This window comes from Danio rerio, chromosome 7, assembly GCF_052040795.2.
Source record: "Danio rerio strain M-AB ecotype USA chromosome 7, GRCz13ab, whole genome shotgun sequence".
NCBI lineage: Eukaryota > Metazoa > Chordata > Actinopteri > Cypriniformes > Danionidae > Danio > Danio rerio.
Genome location: NC_141027.1, coordinates 57,473,156 through 57,494,315, shown reverse-complemented (window position 1 = coordinate 57,494,315; position 21,160 = coordinate 57,473,156). Strand labels below are relative to the sequence as shown.

The 21,160-nt window shown below is 34.2% G+C and overlaps 1 protein-coding gene across 3 annotated transcripts in view; it reads left to right on the top strand.

Moving 5' to 3' along the window:
* adamts7 (ADAM metallopeptidase with thrombospondin type 1 motif 7) overlaps nucleotides 1-21,160 on the top strand; it is a 189,911-nt gene that overhangs the window by 100,575 nt on the left and 68,176 nt on the right. The window contains exons 16-17 of one of the 3 annotated variants that reach the window (XM_087261909.1): nucleotides 4,688-4,835; nucleotides 12,122-14,603. In XM_087261909.1, the coding sequence (XP_087118035.1) occupies nucleotides 4,688-4,835; nucleotides 12,122-12,144 (171 nt within the window). In that variant the 3' untranslated portion in view covers nucleotides 12,145-14,603. Of the gene's footprint in view, nucleotides 1-4,687; nucleotides 4,836-6,131; nucleotides 6,484-12,121; nucleotides 14,604-21,160 lie in introns of those variants that run through there. The other 2 variants (XM_087261908.1, XM_087261907.1) reach the window with 2 other exon arrangements.

Here is a 21,160-nt window from a genome sequence, read left to right as displayed (position 1 = left end):
AATGCTTAAGTAAATAAGCTACTCAATACTTAATAAATGCTTTACAGTAATTTTATTTTTTGATAGATTGCAAAGATAGATTTTTTATTTAATACTGAACCTTCAATTGTCATTTATAAAGTCAGCTTACAAATAGTCAGCTTATTTTAGATTGAGAAACAAAATCGGATGAAGTTGACTTAATAAAGCATTTATTAACATACAAATTACATTACCTATTAGTATATGTCTGAACATTAATATTTACATGTTGATTTTAATTGTTTATTAATCATTTACCAACTTATTCTGAATTATCTTAAAAAACTGCTTTATTTTTCATTTATTCATTGAAATAATAAATATTTGAACTGAGAAATGGAACCATTTTATCAATGAAGATAAATAAAATCAAAGGCTTAACCCTATGGATTTGAATAAAACTGTACTCAGCAGGCAGTGACAATAAATATAAAAAAGACTTTATCTCATTCCTTGTTTAAAAAGAACACAGTCTATTTAAAGATTTAACTAATTTAATGATTGGATTTATTGTTTAAAATGCCAATTACAAATCTAAGTGACTGGTTAATTATGGTAGCACTGCTAACGATACTAGTCTTGTTATAGCACTATAAAAGTGAGAACCATTTATCAGGGATTTAGGCTCATTTGTATGTTTAGCTGAGAGGGACCATCCAGATAAAGCACTTCCTCCCACGGAGCAATTGGAGGCCTTTGGCTCACAATCTTTGTGCGGAGGGGGGGAATAAGGGATGTCTACAGCCGCAGGAGGCAGACAAATGTAATCTGCTTCCACAGTCCTCTTATCACTGCATTTTAATAAGTCCCATGTGGATGAAAGCAGCTTACAACTCAGATTTGTGCTGTTAGTGTCCTGATATGCAATATTCTGCCATGTATATAGGGAAGAATCTTGTAGCACTTCCGAATTCATCTTTTACAGCTGTCTCTGGTCCCGATATTAAACGGTGTAACATTTTACATAAGACTGGTTATCAGCAAAAAGTGTGTGAAATCAGTAAAAATATGCAGCAATAATACTGCCTCCATTCTAAGTCAGCACAGTTTTTAATACATAACCATTTTAACATGTATATTCATTACTTTGAAACTTTGTTTTTAAATTTTTAAATGGCCTGGCACCTTCTTATCGGTCAGACATGTTAATTGAGCATTAGCCTGGTCAGTCTCTTTGGTCATCTAACCAGCATCCCTAGGTCGAGGTTGAAATGCAGAGGTGACCGTGCCTTCACAGCAGGTTGTTGAATGCTCTGCCCTTCTGTATTAGATATTTTTCATTCCTGTCTGTTTTTAAATCTACTTACCTCTTCGATTTGGCATTTTTTCAAAGAAAATTGTCTGTTTTAGCTGTAATTGTATAATTTATATGTTTTTCTCTGTTGTGATTTGTAATGTGCAGCACATTGGTCAACCTCTGATTGTGTTAAATAGTGCTATATAAATAAAATTTACATTGTACATTTATAATTTTTTTAACATATATTATGAAACATCAAAAGTTATTAAAGTCACCTCAAAATGGACATTTTCTCACTATGTACTCACCCTCAAATGGTTTCAAAATATTTATGAGTTTCTTTCCTCTGCTGAACACAGATGAAGATGTTTTGAAGAAACCTAAAATCCTGTAACCATTGACTTACAGCAGCCATACTAGGGCTTGCAGGCCAAAATCGGCCCATGTCAGACTTTGATTTGGCCCACTGTCCCATCAGGGAAGAGAGGGAGAACCAAAAAAAAGCTAACTGTAATTAAATGTTTTAAATAAGTGCTGTAAATGAGTTTTGATTTTGATTTATTTTCTTTATATTTATTTTGATTGTACTCGACTGATAAAAGGTAGTGCAGAAGACATTGGTGTGTTAAAGACATTGGCAGATCAAGGCAAAGTAAAGTTTTTATGAAAAGTAAAAAATATATATTTATAATGTTAATAAACTAATAATATGGATCAAGTAAATTTTCTACTTATTTTAAATAGCATGAAATAAATTACAAAATTACCCAGTTTGGCATATTTATGTTCAGCCCACAGCCCTCAATCATTTAAATTTTTTGGCCCTTCATAAAAAAGTTTAGGAACCCCTGATTTACAGTATATAATAGGTAAAAGAAACAAAACAGAAGTCAATGGTTATTATTATTATTATTATTATTATTATTATTATTATTATTATAACAGTTTTCCAGCTTTCTTCAAAAATATCTTTATTCCTCTTCAACAGAAGAAAATTATAAAGGCTTGAAACAAGTGAACGGTAGGTTAATAATGACAGAATAAACTAATTAACAGAAATAACTATCCCTGTCTTTACATGTAAAAATAATTTAAAGCAAGCAATTTTCATCACACAGAAAGACTAATTATGCAACCCTTGTTTTTGGGACTGAATATCCCTGATTGTATGTTGCTTTGAGTAAAATAAAATGATTAACAGCACATTAAGGATTATAAAAAAGTTTAAATGTTTCAGATGTAGTATGTCTTAAGGATATTTATAAGCCAGTGTGCTCCAAAATAGTGACTAAATTCATATTTAGAAGATTTAAACATCTAATGCTTGCAATTTGACACTTTAGACTAAATTGCTGCTATTGTCTTTTACAGAGTTAGCTTAGCAAAGCCTACAGCAAACGAATTTGGGGACTATAAAAAATACATCCAGGCTAGTGAGATTACAAGGGCTTCTGGTTATGTGCATTCACCATGGACACACCCCCTGTGCATGGAAGGAACTTGGCTGCTGTAATGTTATAGTAGAGAAAGCTAAAAGTCCAAACAATGCTAATTCCACAGAGCGTGTTCTGTATTTGGGCTTCCAAAGGATACGACACAAAGACAAAGTGTTTAGTTTCATTTTAATTATGTCCCAAAAAATTATTTAAAAAAATATAGTGAGCTCTGATATTTGGCCAAGGACAGCTTCCAGAATTTCCCAGTTCAGTGCTGGATTTGGCTAAAAACTCCTCAAAGAAGGAGCAGCTCCAACCATAACAGCAGAAGCTTTTATTTGTGAGTTACAAACATGTAAGTAGTCTTATTTGTTAAAATTGATCAACTGCCTGCATAGTTTCTAGGCTTAACGGTGTGTTGAAGCGATGATGTAAACCAGAATGTAAACAACGGGAAATGCTGTTTGGCACTGCTAACAATTTAGCTACAATTTTATATTTATTTGTCAAATTGCTGTGAACACCCACAATCTTCAGCAACGTTGCAGTGTCTCTCTATGTGGCCACTTTGTTTCTCTATGCCAATGTTTTCCTTGCGTTCCACATCTCAAATAACAAACTCGCAAAAGATATGAGAACATTTACTATTACTTACACATGCTTATAATTGATTAATAATAATTAAGACACTTGTCAGATGTTATTTTATAGAGTAGGCGTGAAGTTTAGCTTCATTTTTCTGTCTGATTCAGACAGCTAACTGTTAACAGCTACTCTGACTGGACTGTTTACACATGTTTACACAATGCAAAAGCACACGCTTTTAGGGGTGTGACATGGTGACGTGGAGCCGACCCGCAAATCACAGCACATTATGTTTGCTAATCAATTAGAGCCTCTTGAGGGCGGGCCTTTCAGAGGAACTAGGAAATTACAGTCATTTTCATGTTAGCAGAGTAGCTGTATTTAATCAAAGTAAGATCTATGAAAAGAAAAACATGATTTTCTACAATTGAAGCATGAGCAAACATTGCCTTGCACCTTATTAACATAACCAAGCCTTAAAAAATAGACTGTGTTCCACCTCTTTAACTGCATGCAATGCTTTTAAAGTGCACACCTAACCCCTCCCCTAAACCTGCCCCTAACCCTACCCCTTACAGTGACGTCACTATAGTTCTATTCAGTGCATTGTGTCTGAGATTGCATGTCAGAGACTGCATGTCTCAGGTTGCGTATATGCAAGTCTGCAGTCAGATACTATTGTTAACTCAATCCCAATACAACTCCTCATTCTCTCTACAAAACTCAATACAATCCCCAGTGCTGGGAAAAACCTACCAACTTTCTCATTCAAACACACTAACTTTGGCCAATTTCCTTACCCAGAGGAAACTCAAGGGAACATGGCTATAGCTGGCTATGGCTAGTGGCTATAAATTAGCTCTCTGGCACACATTGCTTTCATAATAATTGCAGGCAGACTCTAAACTGTCCTGGATTAAAGAGGACATGAACTTAATAGGAAACAGTCTTTGGACCAAATGACACTACATGAACTCAAACATGTTGTTGAGAGAAACTTCAACAAAAGACATGAAAAAGCCTTTATTTACTGTAGAAAATATGTCAGTGGAGAGTCTAATATGATATTACATTCTGTTTTTATTAACCTGATTCTGGGTCAAACCAAAAACAAGACTCCAAGCAGGGATCGTCTTGCCATGAGGTCACAATGCTAACCACTGTTTTTGTGTTTATTGCATTTTTAATATTTGAAGCTAAAAGAAAATAATAAATATTATTAATACAAAAACGCATCAGTATGTTATACTTATTAATGTATCAGTTTATTAGAGAATCATGACACATTATTATCTGCCCTATTACCCTAGATAATATTTAGGGCACTAGAATATTTGTGGTTTGTGTCTTGTTTGTTTGTTCCTGTATCAAGATTTCTCTTTAATTTGCTCTTAATGTTTTCCAGCTGCTATTTCAAGAGACGAATCCAGGCGTGAGGTACGAGTACACCATAAGCAGAGACACTCTCCTTGACTCCAGCAATGGTACTGCTGTCTCTTATTTCCAGTGGATTTATGGGGCTTGGACTGAATGCAGCGCCACATGTGGAACTGGTAAGGAGTCGCCTTATTGTGGGCTTTCCCTTTCAAAGCTTACACCCTTGCAGAAATCCTGACGGATCTGCACTGTGAATGTGTTTATTTTGTAACAGAGCCATCGCCTAGTTTTATATCATTATAAAGGTTTTAAAAAATGACAGGAAATAGCTGAATTTGTTCATACAAATGCTTGGTTTTGGCTTTAAATTAACTCTCTGGCACAAATTGCTTTCACAAAAATTGCAGGCAGACTCTCAACTGTTCTGAATTTAAGAGGACATGAACTTTATAGAAAACAGACTACATGAACTCAAACATGTTGTTGCTTCGCAAAATTGCTTGAACAAATACTTTAATATTTGTGGAATATATAACTGAACAGTCTAATACTGTGGTGCCCAAAGTTTTTTGTATGAAGGGCCAAAAACCAAATATAATTGAGAGTTGTGGGCCTAAAATAAATATACCAAACTGTTTTACTGTACATTAAATTTGGCCACGAGTGATTTCCTAATTCATTTCATGATTTTTAGAGGAAAATAGAGTACATTAATTTAAATCATATTAGCTAATGCAGTATAACGTTTGTAATTAAACTTACTGCAATCAAAACATGAACAATGACATTTATAACACAGTGGGGTTCAATGCTGAAAACACTGGTCAAGCAAAATCTCCTTTTGTCTTGATTTGCTCACCAAAGTCTCTGCATTGTTCTCTATCTGTCGAGTGACAATATTTACTTTTTAAACTAAATCTGATTTATTTAAACCATTTGGCCACAGGCCCTCGTTTGGGCATCTCTGTTCTAATAGTATGTTAAAACCCTGTGTTTTAATATCTTGATTTATGTTACAACTTCCTGGTTAAAGAAGGAAGTAACAAAATCATAAAATGATCAAAAATCCAGAAAATCAAATCAATTTAAATATATTTATTTAAAATGTATAGAAATGATACCTAAACATAAAGAAAAAAAAAAACTCCAAAGCTGAAGAGGACAGGATGAACGCTTGTGGTACAATTCTCACATGCAACACTCCACACCTGGTCCAAAAGCAATTACGGAAAAACACATACTAGCTGCAGCACTCCAAAAAAAACACCAGATCACAGAACATCTTCATCAAACAGGATCTCTACGCCCGTAACATTATGTAATAAAAAAATAGTCCAAAGGCTACAGCACATCTAGGTCACATTCAGGAATCCATCAACACTCACAGTCAACTTTCTGAGTGCGATCTTTCATTTAGTAATGTTAGGCAGTTTTAATTTCAATTATGTATTTATGCTTCTTCCCTTCTCCAGGTGCTCCTGTTTCCCCCGCAGTCCAAAGACATGCGGTACAGTTGAATAGGGTAGGCTAAATTGTCTGTAGTGTATGAGTGTGAATGAGTGTGTGTGGATGTTTCCCAGAGATGGGTTGCAGCTGGAAAGGCATCCACTGTGTAAAGCATATGCTGGATAAGTTGACAGATCATTCCGCTGTGGCGACCCCGGATTAATAAAGGGGCTAAGCCGAAAAGAAAATGAATGAATGAATGAACGAATGAATGAATGAATGAATGAATGAATGAATGAATGAATGAATGAATGAATGAATGAATGAATGCTTCTTCCCTCATTTTTTGATCTGCCAATATTCTGTAATATCCCCTACAAAAAAAAAAAAAAAAAAAATCTACCAGCCCCTGTTTGGATTTAAGTAAGCAAACATTTAAAATGCTGAAGAGTGCAGTGATTTAATGTTTGGTTGATATCGAAATAGTAGGTATATGGCTTAAGTAAGAAAATATCCTCCAGAAATGGTTTTATTTACTCATTTATAATCATACTGTAGGAATTACATCTAGAATCAGAAGCTCAATTTTATCCATATTTGGAAAGGTCATGTATATTTATAAGCTCTGATGGTCTCTGCAGATTGTGCCAGTGCCTGACAGTTACACACACACACACACAAACACACATGTACTCTGCTATAAACCCATGCAAAGTAATCATATTACAGTTCATAAATGATATATTTTAACAAATTGATCAGTTTGCTTCTTAATTGACAATATTTCCAACTTTAGTGGTAGAGAAGTTAGACAGAGATGTAAGTTGTTCACACCTATCATTTTTGCAGATTTATTAAAAAGGGAAAACTGAAATACCTTTGCTCAGTATATAATAGGAGCACCCTTTGATCTAATACAGCCATGAGTCTTCTAGGGAAAGATGCAACAAGTTTTTTCACAGTTGGATTTGGGGATCCTCTGACATTCCTCCTTCCAGATCCTCTCCAGTTCTGTTAGGTTGTATGGTAAACATTGGTGGAAAGCCATTTTAGGTCTGCTCAATTGGGTTTAAGTCAGGGCTCTGGCTGGGCCATCTAAGAACACTCATGTTGTTGTGAAGTGGGGGTGTTTACATGACAAACTTGCTTTATTTACCAAATAAATTTAATCTAATTAGATTTGCATTTTAAAGATTAAATAAAAGTTTAAAAGATATTATTTTTTATTTCATACATTAAGGTTTTAGTTATGATACTCCCAAAATAATTAAACAGAAATCCACAGACTTTTACCAAAATTCTCAGCAGAAATAGCAAACAAACATCCGCAGATACCGTCTGGCCCTACCGATAGCTCAGTTTGGCTGCATGGCGACCTGTAGGAAGGGTTTTGGTTGTCCAAAATGTCATCCATTTAAGGATTATGAAGCCCACTGAGCTCTTTTCTTTTTTAATAAATAACATTTTATAAAAATGTCAACAATTCTGTTTTTTTTCCTGTCAATATGGGGTGCTGTGCATACATTAATTATGAAAAAAATTACTTAAATGATTTTAGCAAATGGCTGCAATTAAAGAAAGAGTATAAATTAAAGAGGGTCTGAATGCATTCCATACTGTACATTCAGCAGTCTGCTTGTTTTTGTTGCCTCATTATAAACATATGTAAGAAATTTCAGAATATACACATTAAACTAACAAAAGATACATTCAAACAGACCTTTCCCAAATTTGCATTCTAACAACAAGCTGTGATGACATGCATTCATGGTTGCATTACCTGAGAGCTCTATTATGCCGGTATTGTTTTCATTGTTTTCAACTATGCGTAGGTATATACAGATTTTAATTCGATGCCACTTTTAAGAGTAGATAAAAAATATGTTGACTCGTTACTGTTTCTGTTACTTTGTTCAGAAGATATTCTTTTAACCCTAACTGGAGTAGGGTCAGTGTTCAGAATGGCTTCAGACTGTCAATAAAGGCTTTTTCACACATGATTTGGCCACAAGTTAACCTGAACCACACTGAAAGTTTGTGATGTGCTGGAGCTGACATGGGATGCCTCAGGGTCAGATGCTTCCATTATACAGAGTTGCTCCCATTATCAGTCCAATTGCTTTGCTTAAGGCTGTTGAAACAATGCTTGAAAAGTGCACTCTGTTATCTGAGCTAAAGAGGATTGTAAAGCCGGTCACTGCCTCACCCTGAGATCAACCACTTTGTTGAGACTAAGACATTAATTGGGTTTAGGGTGAAATGTTCAATTGAAATGTGCATGATGAATCTTGGTATTATCCTCCTGGAATATGATCACAGTATCTTCTGGCATGGTTGTTTGAAAAATTAAGAGATATAGTAAAGCATGATTTATACTTTTATATTTATACCCCCGCACATAAACATCCTTGGTTTCTGTGTTCCACTGTGCCACAGATACAATCACAGATACTACAGCATCCTAAATGTTCTGGAGCATAATACCTTTTTAGCAGTTGTAGTAAAACTATGTAAGAGAAAATAATGTTAAACCTTTAAGTGTGAACTTGTATAAAAATGAACATACTAAATGCAAGTAAAACCAAGCGTTGGTGAGTGTTTATAGCAGTATTAGTCGCCACATTTTTAGCAATTACAATGCAATGCAGTGAGAACTACAGTCAGTTTTTTTAGAGATTCAATTGTTTAGTTTTGGCATCTGGCTTTATCATGTGCTTCAGTGACCAGTCAGGTTCAATTCGCCCCTTCCTGTCTTGCTATAGTTTTGCACTTTTTAAATTAATGGTTGTTGTGATACTAATTTTAAATGTGTTGGTAATTTTTGTTTAGCATAGGTTTTGTTAGTTTTAGTTTGTTTTTTTGTGAACACATTTCTGTTTAGTTTTTATATATTTAGTTTCAGTTTTTAGTAGTTCTAGTTTATTATCATGCACTTGACTAATGACTATTTATAGCTTTAAAAGCACCACCTACTGGTGTTTTAATAAAAAGTCGTAGACTTGCAGTTCAGATTAGCTGCAAGTGACTGTTGTTAGATTTGTTTAATTCTGGTTTTCCCAGCCTGATCTCACAAGGAAACATACCTATTTTACATTTTGTCAGTTTAGTGGTTAATTTGTATGAATTCACATGAGGTCAGACAAATTAAATCGTACTATTTAAAAAGGAGGCGTGGCACACAACCCCTAAACCCAACCATCATTGGGGGATCAAAACAGATCATACTAAACGAAATCATTTGAAAGAACGGTAATGTCATGCATGAACAGATCTCGATAGTAAAAATATATTGACTACAAGTGGTTTTCATTCTTTAGGATGGAGTTTTTTATGGTTTATGGTGCATGTCTACCCAGAGTTTGCAGCATCGGATGATATGCTAATACCCCTGCAAACATGTTAGTGAAAGAAAAAAATAGAATAGAATAGAATAGAATAGAATAGAATAGAATAGAATAGAATAGAATAGAATAGAATAGAATAGAAACCAGACAAAATGTTCAATATGTTGCTAATTTAAACAACCTGTGGACTCCCCCCTTTTTCCGTATAAATTTTATTTATCTATTTTTTAATATTTTTTTTCCCTGTTATTTTTGTTTTTTCCTATAAATTATAAATGAAGATGTACATATGGTTGTGATGTTATATTGACAAAAAAATTATATACAGTCTACAAAAAAATAAAATAAAATAACTAAAAGCACTTTGTTCCTTAAAAATCACAGAAAAAAATCCCCATATGTAATAATAATAATAATAATAATAATAATAATAATAATAATAATAATAATAATAATAATAATAATAATAAATTATTAAAATAATTCCTTTTTTTGTAGTTATGGCTTTCCACATGTTGTTTTCAAACTTGTTGTTCTTTAATCAAGAATTGTGAGAATATGTAATGGTTTTTAAAGTGTGTTTAATTTGATACAGGATCACAGGTGTGTGCTGTTTCTTTAGTCAGTAGGCGGGTTAATCTGATTAGCATTTTCAGTTAATGATGTTGAAGGCTGTTTGAATCCGGCTCTGCTTTTACCAATGTGATTAGAAGCCATGCAGGAACAAACACTCTTTTCGGTATTCAAGTCTGTACCTGTCAAACTCTCATAGCGTCTTTCCTACTCTTGAAACGTATTGTGAAGTGTAATTATGATACACCTGCTGAATATTTATTTAAGAGTTTTAATTAGCTCCTACTAATTCAATCTTCAAATGTATCCTCATATCTGACCCTCTTCCTGCATATTTTGTTTCACTGCACATCAGTCAGAAAAAAGTAATCAGACTAAATTGAACATTGTACAGTATTGTTATGAAAAAGCTACAATAATATCAGAGACATAAGGAATTGCCCGTGTGGAAAACAGTCCTATGATTTTTTTTTTTTTCTTAAGTAAATGTTTTGTTTAAATCTGTTTTTTTTTTTTTTTTCTTTTTGGTATTTATCCAAAAACTGGGATTTACTTAAACAGGCTGAGGGCAGTAGGTAGTGCTGTCGCCTCACAGCAAGAAGGTCGTTGGTTCGAGTATCGGCTGGGTCAGTTGACGTTTCTGTGGGGAGTCTGCATGTTCTCCCTGCGTTCGTGCGGGTGCTTCGGTTTCCCTTATGCTCCAAGCACATGCAGTACAGGTGAATTGTGTAGAATAATTGTCCGTAGTGTGAATGAGTGTGTGTGGATGTTTCCCAGAAGTGTGTTGCAGCTGGAAGAGCATACTGCGTAAAACATATGCTGGATAAATTGGCGGTTCATTCCGCTGTGGCGACCCCAGATCAATAAAGGGACTAAGCCGAAAAGAAAATGAATGAATATTCTGAATAGAGCAGCATCAGATCACTGGTCCCGTGACGTTAAATGGATCATAATTTCAACTTATTCCTGAGAATGAAAATAAAATGAACTTTCTAGCCAGCACGGTGTGCTTGTTTGTGGGCGAGCACAAGTTCAGGCAGCTGTCGTCATCATTTGTGTTATGTCGGACCATAGATGGCTGACATGGGAAGAGCCGGCATGATGCACGCTCTGCTGGGAGAATTATATGGATTAGCGAGACAACATTTATTTTCAAAATGAGTTGGAAAGTGCACCTTCCAAGCCTCATGCTGGTATGTGTCTCATGTATATCGCTCATGAATGGTTTCTTTGACCAAAGTTTACATGTTGCGATCATCTCACATGAATGCTTGTTATAACAAAGCCTTGTGGGTTACATTAAAATAATGAGCTCCACGCTGAGAATCTAGACATAGTGTTGGTTTCATACTGATTACTTCACAAACAATATTTGTTTTCAAAATGCACTCACTGCATTTTAAATTAGACACTTCAAGCTTTCTATAGATATGTGTCTCATGTCTGTGTGTTTTGTCTTTGCAGAGTTTCAGTGCATTTTACTAATACATTTTTAAATATAGCTTGTGGAGAGAGAAAAGAAAATGTGTACACTATTTATTTTCCTTATTTTGCAAAAGCACACACTTTTGTTGTTAGTAGACACGTAACAGATTCGATTGATGTATTGATCTTATCTGTACGATCAAAAATGAAAGTGTAATTTAAGCTATTTTTGGCATTATCTGGAGAAAAGGCCTCAAACCGCATATACACGGCCTTCAAACCCTGAGGGTTAAAGCCATTACAAAACTTTTGTGATCTTACTAAATATTATAACCCTTTTCTGAAAATACTTCTTTTTTAAAAAGCATTGCACAATTTTATAGTACAACAACTTATTTGCTTAAGCTTCTATTGATTAGCGGCAAAGCTATTATTCCTCCTCCTCTTCTTCTTCCGCTCTGGCAGCCCTATAATCGTTTGTGGCATTTGCGCAAACTTTAGCATACTGATAGAGGACAGTCTTATCTGATCTTCAACCACAACAAATTTGGACTGTCTCACTCAAACACTTTACCACCACCACTTTGTCACTTATGTTTATCGTTATAACTTTTGAACTGAATGGTTTACAATCAAAATTGAATCCCAATTGTATCGTTTTTTGTTTACTGCAGGTGCAGGGTGGCACAGTGGGTAGCAAACTAGGTGTGCACGTCAGACTGTTCATCAAGGATCTACCACAGGATCTAATCTCACTATATTTGTTTAACGTGATATTTAATTCATCTCCTTGTATATATCTAAGGACATATTCCCTGACTTTGGTCTTTTGAATCTATTACTTGTTCTTAGAAAACGTGTTTTGGCTGGGATTGAAAAGTTAGGTTAATACATTAATTATTGTAATCACTTACACTTATTCTGCACATTTGACTGAATGCTCGCCCTAATTTCTTATATCGTATAAACTTGTTGTATATTACACATTTATAATGGACATTGCTGATTATTAAAACTGACATATGTTATTGGCTCCTTTTTATTATAAAAATGCATGAAGATGACGCTCATATAAATATGCAGCTAAACAACGGCTATATTAGGGTATATCAAAATGAGAATAGGTAGTTCTTTATATCATGTTTTTTTATTGTTAAGGAAGTGAAACAATGTAGCTAGGGTGATGTGAATGATGTAAATCTTCCCTTTGAAGATTTACTCGACGTGTCCTCAAGAGTTTGTTTTCCAAATCAAACTTGCGAAGTCTGTACTTACAAGGAGAGGATGCAGGTCTGAACTGTGTGTAGGCTACCTAATATTGAGGAAAATGCCCCAATCAGAGAGAAGAATGTCTGCAGTCATGTCTCTGTTTTCAGATGTCTCCGTTATACCCCATCCACACTGAATTGAAGCAGCAGTGTTTTAGAATGAAAACGGCCTCTTAAGCATTTTTAAAACGCTCCGTTTTTGCCACTTGAAAATTGACGTATTGTGGACGGATGGTGTAACCATAACAAATGTTTTAAAACTAAAACTTGTTAGTGTAAACGGGGGCTAAATTTTAGGTCTGTTAGTGTAGCTTCACTGACCACACCATAGACATTTGGTCAGGAGTTATAAGACCTTCATTAGCCACTATTAATGAAACTTGCATATTTGGTAATACCCTTTGCCTGCATGAAATTGGTGAATTTAGAATTTTCCAGTTGCTCTGTAGCTTGTTGCCTTCTTGGTTTATGATGTGGCTGCTGTGCTGCTTGCAGATATAATAATTGTTGTTGCTTTTATTATTGTTATCTTTATTATTTGTTCATTCATTTTCCTGCGCTTAGTCCTTTTATTTATCAGGGGTTGCCACAGCAGAATGAACTGCTAACTTATACAGCCTATGTTTTACGCAGTGGATGCCCTTACAGCTGCAACCCAGTACTGGGAAACACCCATTCACACTCATTCAAATACATACACTACAGTTAATTTAGTTTATTCAATTCACCTATGTCACAGGTCTTTGGACTTGTGGGGGAAACCGGAGCACCCGGAGGAAACCCACGCAAACACAGGGAGAACATGCAAACACCACTCAGAAATTCCAGATGACCCAGTCGAGGCTTAAACCGGTGATCTTGTTGTTGTTGTTGTTATGGTCATCAACAGTTTGGTTTAAGGTTATTAGCACATATATAAATTACTTTTACTTAATAAAAAACCTTTAAACCCATATCTCCCTCAATAGCACCAGCTTCAATAGAGCAGAAGAGTTTGAGTGAGCGTTATTAATTTTAGATGCAATTACCCGCCGCTCATCTTTAATTTGACTGAAGGGCTCACATAAATGACATCATTTAATTGGTCTGGCAGAGTAGGTAAATCAATTATTCTATATCATAAGGATTACAGCTTTGTCATTAGCTGCATATCAAGTAATGTTGAAATTTGGTGTTTAAAAAATTCTGTATTATAAGATGAGGTGAGTCAAATGTAAAGATTTGTTAGCTGACTAATGCTGAGTTCACATTGCATAATTTTAGCCCTGATTTTAGCCCTGGGGTTTTGTGAAATTGCTGAAATGCTTGAAATCACAAATCTTTGCACAAGCAACATGTACACAGTGTGATCAGAATCAAAATGTGATCCGAGTGGATCACAGACGCCGGTAAAATATTTGGCATGCTAAATATTTGGCCCTGTCACAGATTCAATGACATGCTGTGTGTAAGTGTTCTGTCTGAGAAACTCACTTTACTCTGGGATTTTTTTCTGGGATAGTTAGTTCAGTGTGTGTGCATTTCAGTTTCAGTGTACAAGCTTGGAACTTGCACACAGTCGGCATAATTTTCTTTAGTTGCAGCAGAAGCCTCAATGACTAATTAACCATGACTAATTAAAGCACTGTTAATAATGAAATCGATTAATCATGGCTTCCCTAATTGTAACAGCAGACTCTTTGATTCTCTAATCAGGTTCTGCTGTATATTCTCAAATCACAGCTTAAATGAAGGAGAAATTTTGCTTTCTGCAATCACAGGCTTTAGAACACCTTTCCACCATCAATAAGACAAGCAGCATCCGTCATCAGTTTTGGGTCAAGACTAAAGACTTTGGTTCTAAAAGGCACTTGGCTGTTAGTAAAGGCAATTTTATTTATATAGCACATTGTCTAAACAAAAAAAAAAAAAAAAAAAAAACATTCAAAGGATGTTGCATAGGACAATAAAAAATTAAAACAAGGATAAAGAATACAAATATTTTCCGTAAGTAATCACGATTTACCTTGTCACTGCAATATGCAATTTTTCATATTCATGCTACAACTGCAAATGTGATTAGAAGGTGTGATGGTTATTGAGGTGTGATAGTTTTTTTTTTTTTTTTACCTGTTTCATGTTGCATGTCTCCTTTCTGTTTATTCGTTGTTAAGCACAGTGGTCAACGAAAGTTGTTAAAACTTGTCCTGTATAAATAAAATTGTCATTGGCAATGACCTACAGCCTATGACAGAGCAAGATACAGGGCAGTGTGGAGTTCAGGGAGGACTTATATACCACAGTTTTAGAATAAATAAGCTTTGCAATACAGTTAAACAGAAACAAAGTAGAAACATATTCTGCAGCACATTGCAAAATTATTTATTGGCCTTTATATTCTAACTTACATGTGATCTTGAGCTATTACCTTAGGCTTAGACCTTCTCAAGTGTGTTTTAACGAGAGAGACAAGGTTGTCAGCAATTGTTTCTGTTGTAGGCATGCTGTGTGTCCTCCCGTCACTGGTACGTTTTGCAGGCTTAACACAGCAGCAACTGAACACTACCCCAAACATATAGGCAGTTTGAAATCAACTGTGATCCGACCACTTTAAAAAGGATGCAGTGTTAACTTAGCATTAATTGACTTTGCCTTGATCAAGGCTACTAAGCAGAAACCTTATGCTGAATGTTGCACCTTGATGTTATTTTAAATATCGGTACATTATATATATATATATATATATATATATATATATATATATATATATATATATATATATATATATATATATATATATATATATATATATATATATATATATATATATATATATATATATATATATATATATATATATATATATATATATATATATATATATATACAAATTGTCTGATGAAGAGCCGGGTGGCTTGAAACGTTACTCGCTCTGTGTCTGTGTCTGCTCTGTGTCTGTGTTAATTTAATAAATTTGTATGTTTGGAGCCTTGGTGTTGCCACCTTTAATTTACATTTAGTTTGCGCTTTTTGCGGTTTTGGCTGAGCACCCAATTTAGAGAGATGTGTGTGCTTTTGGACAGTTTTTCAACTTGAGTATTTGTAAACATGTCTGTCAACATCTGTTGATACTATAAGAACATTTTTAAGTACATGTCAACTTACACTAACCCTAACCCCAACCCCATCCTCAACCTAACAGTCTACTTATAATCTTATGAAAATTAATTGCCCTGTGGATGCAATTTAACTTAAATTCAACAAACGGACCATAGAACCTATGTTTTTATACAGCAAACTTCATAAAAGATTAAACTGCTCTTATGAACTGAATAGTCTATACTCAAAGCAAAAGAGCTATAATTTCAAAATTGCAAGGTTATTATATCACTGACCTTTAGTCATGATTTCATATAAATCAGCATGCAACATTTTTTTTTTCCTTTTCTTCATAGCAAATTAACATGCAACTTGCAAAAAAAATAATAGGTTAAATAACAAAATTAGATATAATCCACAAGCAAGTTAGTTATATTTTAAATAGAATGAAAATGAAAGAGTTAAGGTCTGAAGCCAGCTCAAATGTTCTTGAATAAAACGTGTTACAGTAATGTACATATGTAAAAATATGTCATGTACAAAAAAGCCTTTTTTAGAGATGTTTTGTTCAGTTCAGAGCAACCGTACAAGCCAAAAGCTAGACACAGATAGTATTACTTCACAAAATGCAGCATGGATTCATTCTATTTGGCATTTTAGATTCTTTTGAACACATGTAGCTGCTGCTTGTCTATCAGACAATGATTCTGTGTTTGTTCTCGCTGTCAATTGTGGGAAAAGAAGAAGAAAAATGAATGAATGAATGAATGAATGAATGAATGAATGAATGAATGAATGAATGAATGAATGAATGAATGAATGAATGAATGAATGAATGAATGAATGAATAAAACAAATAAGACTTTCACCAGAAGAAAAATATTTATTGTAAGACATACTGTGAACATTTCCTTGCTCTGTTAAACATCATTTGGGAAATATTTAAAAATTAAAATAAAAATAAAAGGGAGGCTAAAAATTCTGACTTCAACTGTGTGTGTGTGTGTGTGTGTGTGTGTGTGTGTGTGTGTGTGTGTGTGTGTGTGTGTGTGTGTGTGTTTGTGTGTGTGTGTACGTGTTTTTGTGACATATCAGGACACAAATCTGTATAATGACATGGGTATGACACAGGTATTACAAAAAGGAGGTGAAATATGAGGACACTGGTGACGTCCTCATTTCTCAAAATGCTTATAAATCCTACAGGATGAGTTTAATCAGGGAGTAAAGCTGCACACAGTCTCCTGTGATGGTAGGGTTTAGGGGTGGGGTGGGGTGAGGGCAATACAATATACGGTTTGGGCTGCATAAAATGAATGGAAACCTATGTAATATCCCCACTTTTCACAAAAACAAACATGTGTGTGTGTGTGTGTGTGTGTGTGTGTGTGTGTGTGTGTGTGTGTGTGTGTGTGTGTGTGTGTGTGTGTGTGTGTCAACCCAGTACTGTACAAACTTTTTAATAACAATAGGTTGTATGATACTACATTCCACTACTGGAATATCATATATGCAGTATAATTTATTACCATATTTTTGTATTAAGTATAACCTTCTAGGGATATGAGGTGCCGTGTAGGATTTAAATCAAACTTTCCTTATCAATACATACATAAATCACATGCACATACACCTATAAATTACTCGCATATACACCTATACTACTGGATGTTTAAAACAACATAGATGAAACTTGTGTATATACATACAAACTAGATGCATGAATACACCCACATACACACGCACATACATATAAACTCGATCCTCACATAAACACCCACATTAACACACGCATAAAGACCCACATTAACACACGCACATACATATAAACTTGCTGCATGCAAACACTCATACACACTTGCATATACATATAAACTCGATTCTCGCATAAATACCCATATTTACACGCACATACATATAAACTCGCAGCATGCAAACACACCTATACACACTCACATAGACATATAAACTCCATCTATGCATATACACCCACAACAACACGCGCACATACACAAACTCACTGCATGCAAACACACCTATACTGGCATATAGCCCCAATGCCTAAACTCAATGCGTGTATGACCACCGAAAATAACACTCGCACAAACATACAAAAAATAAAAAATAAATAAATAAATGTCACAAACATGTTTATCAGGAATCTGGTTATTGCTAAGCTTATGAAATAAAAAAAAGAATGTGATTAATAGAGGGATTAAATATGTTAAATTATGAACATATGGTATATAAAATATTAGTCTATATAAATAGACTTCAAAATAAGAAATATTTTTATTTCAAACTTTTTAATTTAATTATATAATTACATACACAAATATAAATGGAGAGATAGAACCCTTAAAGGATGTTTAAAAAGCAACCAGAACTATAAATATAAATGTATTCTCAAACTAAACTCCTCTTTTCTATTGCAAATGTTAATGTAGCCTATAGTCTTCTTGTTTTGTTTTTTAAATTTTTATAATTATTATGCTTTTTATATGTTTTTACAATGTGGGTGTCGAAATGGCAAGATTTTGGTATCATTTTGATTGTTAATTATTCAGCATATACACAAAAAAAAAAAAAAAAAAAACTGATTAAAAGTGTTCATCATGTTTGTCAAGTTAACCTCCATGGAAAAGCTTTATATATCCTCTGCACAATCTCTTTGTGTTTAATAACTACTACTTATATTTTTACAGCAGCTGGCATCCAGCATTTTGGTGCATTAGCCTGTTCATTGGTGACAGGAAAACCCACTTAAGTGCATTCAATTGATATAAGTATTATATCAATAATAAAACAAACATAAAAAAGTAATATTAAACAAACATATTTTATTCAAAATAATTACTAAAGCAACCTTATATTTATTAAACCATAATAACATTTCCAATAATTTAATTGCATAACAAACCTTTATTTTGCAGGAGCATTCCTTAGTATTATCTTTTTATTTATTTTTTTTAGTATTAGCATAATCTATTTTCATAATTCAACAGTTGTAATTCCTCTATTAATCGCATTATTTCTGTTTCTTAAGCTTTGCAATAACCTGATTCATGAAAAATAATAATCTTGTTCATTATGCTCAAAGGACTTTTATGTTGAAATTAAACTACTTCCTTTTAAAGTGAAATAACTTCCTTTTACAGTGAAAATTCATGCATACATATGAAATCACCTGCGTATATGTATATACACAACTAACTGTATATATGTTTGTGAATTTTATTTTGTATGTTTGCACAAGTGTCATTTGGGTGTTTATGCACACATCAAGTTTACATTCTTATGTGAGAGTTTATGGGTGCATATGCATATATCAAGTTTATATGTGCGAGTGTGAATAGGTGTGTTTGCATGCAGCAAGTTTATATGTATATGCGAGTGTGTATAGGTGTGTTTGCATGTAGCAAGCTTATATGTATATGCAAGTGTGTATGAGGATCGAGTTTATATGTATGCGCGTGTGTATGTGGGTGTATTCATGCATCAAGTTTATATGTATATACACAAGTTTCATCTATGTTGTTTTGAACATCCAGTAGTATAGGTGTATATGCGAGTAATTTATAGGTGTATATGCATGTGTTATATGTATGTGTTGATAATCAAAGTTTGATTTAAATCCTACACGGCACCTCATATAGGGATGTTACGAGATAAAAGATCAGGATCAGCCTGCAACAATCACATTTTATGACTTGATCGGTAATCTGGCCAATCATATGAACAGATCACAAGTGTTACGTTACAAGTTTATAAGCAAAGGAAGACACGCGGACTCACCTGTATATTATACATGAATCAGTAGCACTAAAACATGTGAGGAGGTAAACAGATACCTGAGCAATCACTGGAAGAACACAGCAGGTAAAATATATTCTGATTTATTTATAATTTATAGACCTACTTCCTTCTAGTAAAGAAGTAATGATATATAGCTGTGCATTTTAATTTCTTATGCATCAAATATGCACTCCAAATGTTTTTCTTGATTGAGACTTGTTGAATTGTTCGTCTATCAACTGCAAAGTTTCCTAATTGCATTATTAGTCATTTCTTTATTTTTTTTCCTATTTTATTACCCTAATAAACCTTTCCATATGGGACAAAGTAATACATCTATCCATTTTTTATTCCAATAATGGAATGCTGCAAATTCTGTGCACATACTATCTGTGTGTGTATGTTGAAATGGTCACAGCTATCAGTGCAGTCTGACACCTTCACTTTGAGGCCCATCTGTTCAAGGATTTATCTAATAAGATTTCTCAGAAACCTGTAAAGCCTCTGGTCTGTGGGTCCCTTCATCTCTATGTTGAAGTCTCTGATTCTCAAAGCTGACAAATAAGAAAGGTCTGCATCAGCCTGAGGTTGTGAGTGGAACTGAGGAGAGCACACGTGATGAGCTATTCGTCCACTTTCTTCTGTCAATTTAGCTCCTAAGGGTAAGCACAGAAGAATAAGGTATACTCTGAAATCAGATTTACTGCAATCACAGTGTTTCAATTACAGGACAGCTGAGTTTGAGATATTAGTTAATATTATTTAAATATGTTGCCTCTTCATTTAAATTCCAATGCTAATGGTCTAATCCGATTCAATGATCTATGCTAAGCTAAGCTAAGCTAAAAATGCTTCCACCAGACCTGGGAGCTATTTCATAAAAGTCGTTTAGTGATTAAAGTCAAAAGCCTGACTTCAGTGAGCAGAACTAAATGTCCACGCCTAAATTGGTTCCATGACAACAAGTTGAAGATCATTTGATCTAACTAATCTGAGTTCAGTCTAAATATTCTAGATAACTGCTCGTGCACGTTTCTGTCGTGAAACCGTAAAAGTCGAGAGTAGTTTCATCGATTGTGTTGTGTGCTACTATGGCAACTTCGAGAACTGAAAGAGCTCTGAAATGAGACACAGCGTTTCTCAGCGAGTGAGTTGCGTTTGTTTTTAGAGTTCAAACATATAATAATTTAAACATATTAATCAAATAAAACGGCTTGCAAGAAAGCAAGAGAGAAGGCTGACCGAAAACTGCTGATTGTTCAGTAGGCTACATGTGTAGCAATATATTTTAAAATATAGGCAATTATTTAGGCCTATTAACATGAAATTAAATATTTGTCATATACATTGAAATTGTGCTTGACCGCGCGCATGTGTGAGAAAGAGAGAATATGCGCTTACTGCCAATTGTTGCTCGCAAGGAGAAGTTTTAATGCATTGCAGGCTCACTGTAACATACAAAATGTTCTAAATGTAAGCACATCAAGTTTAGGGAAATATAGTCTTCTTTATATTAGTGTCTTCTCCCCGTATTCGTGTGGGTGGGTCCTGTTTCCCACAAATCCAAAGACA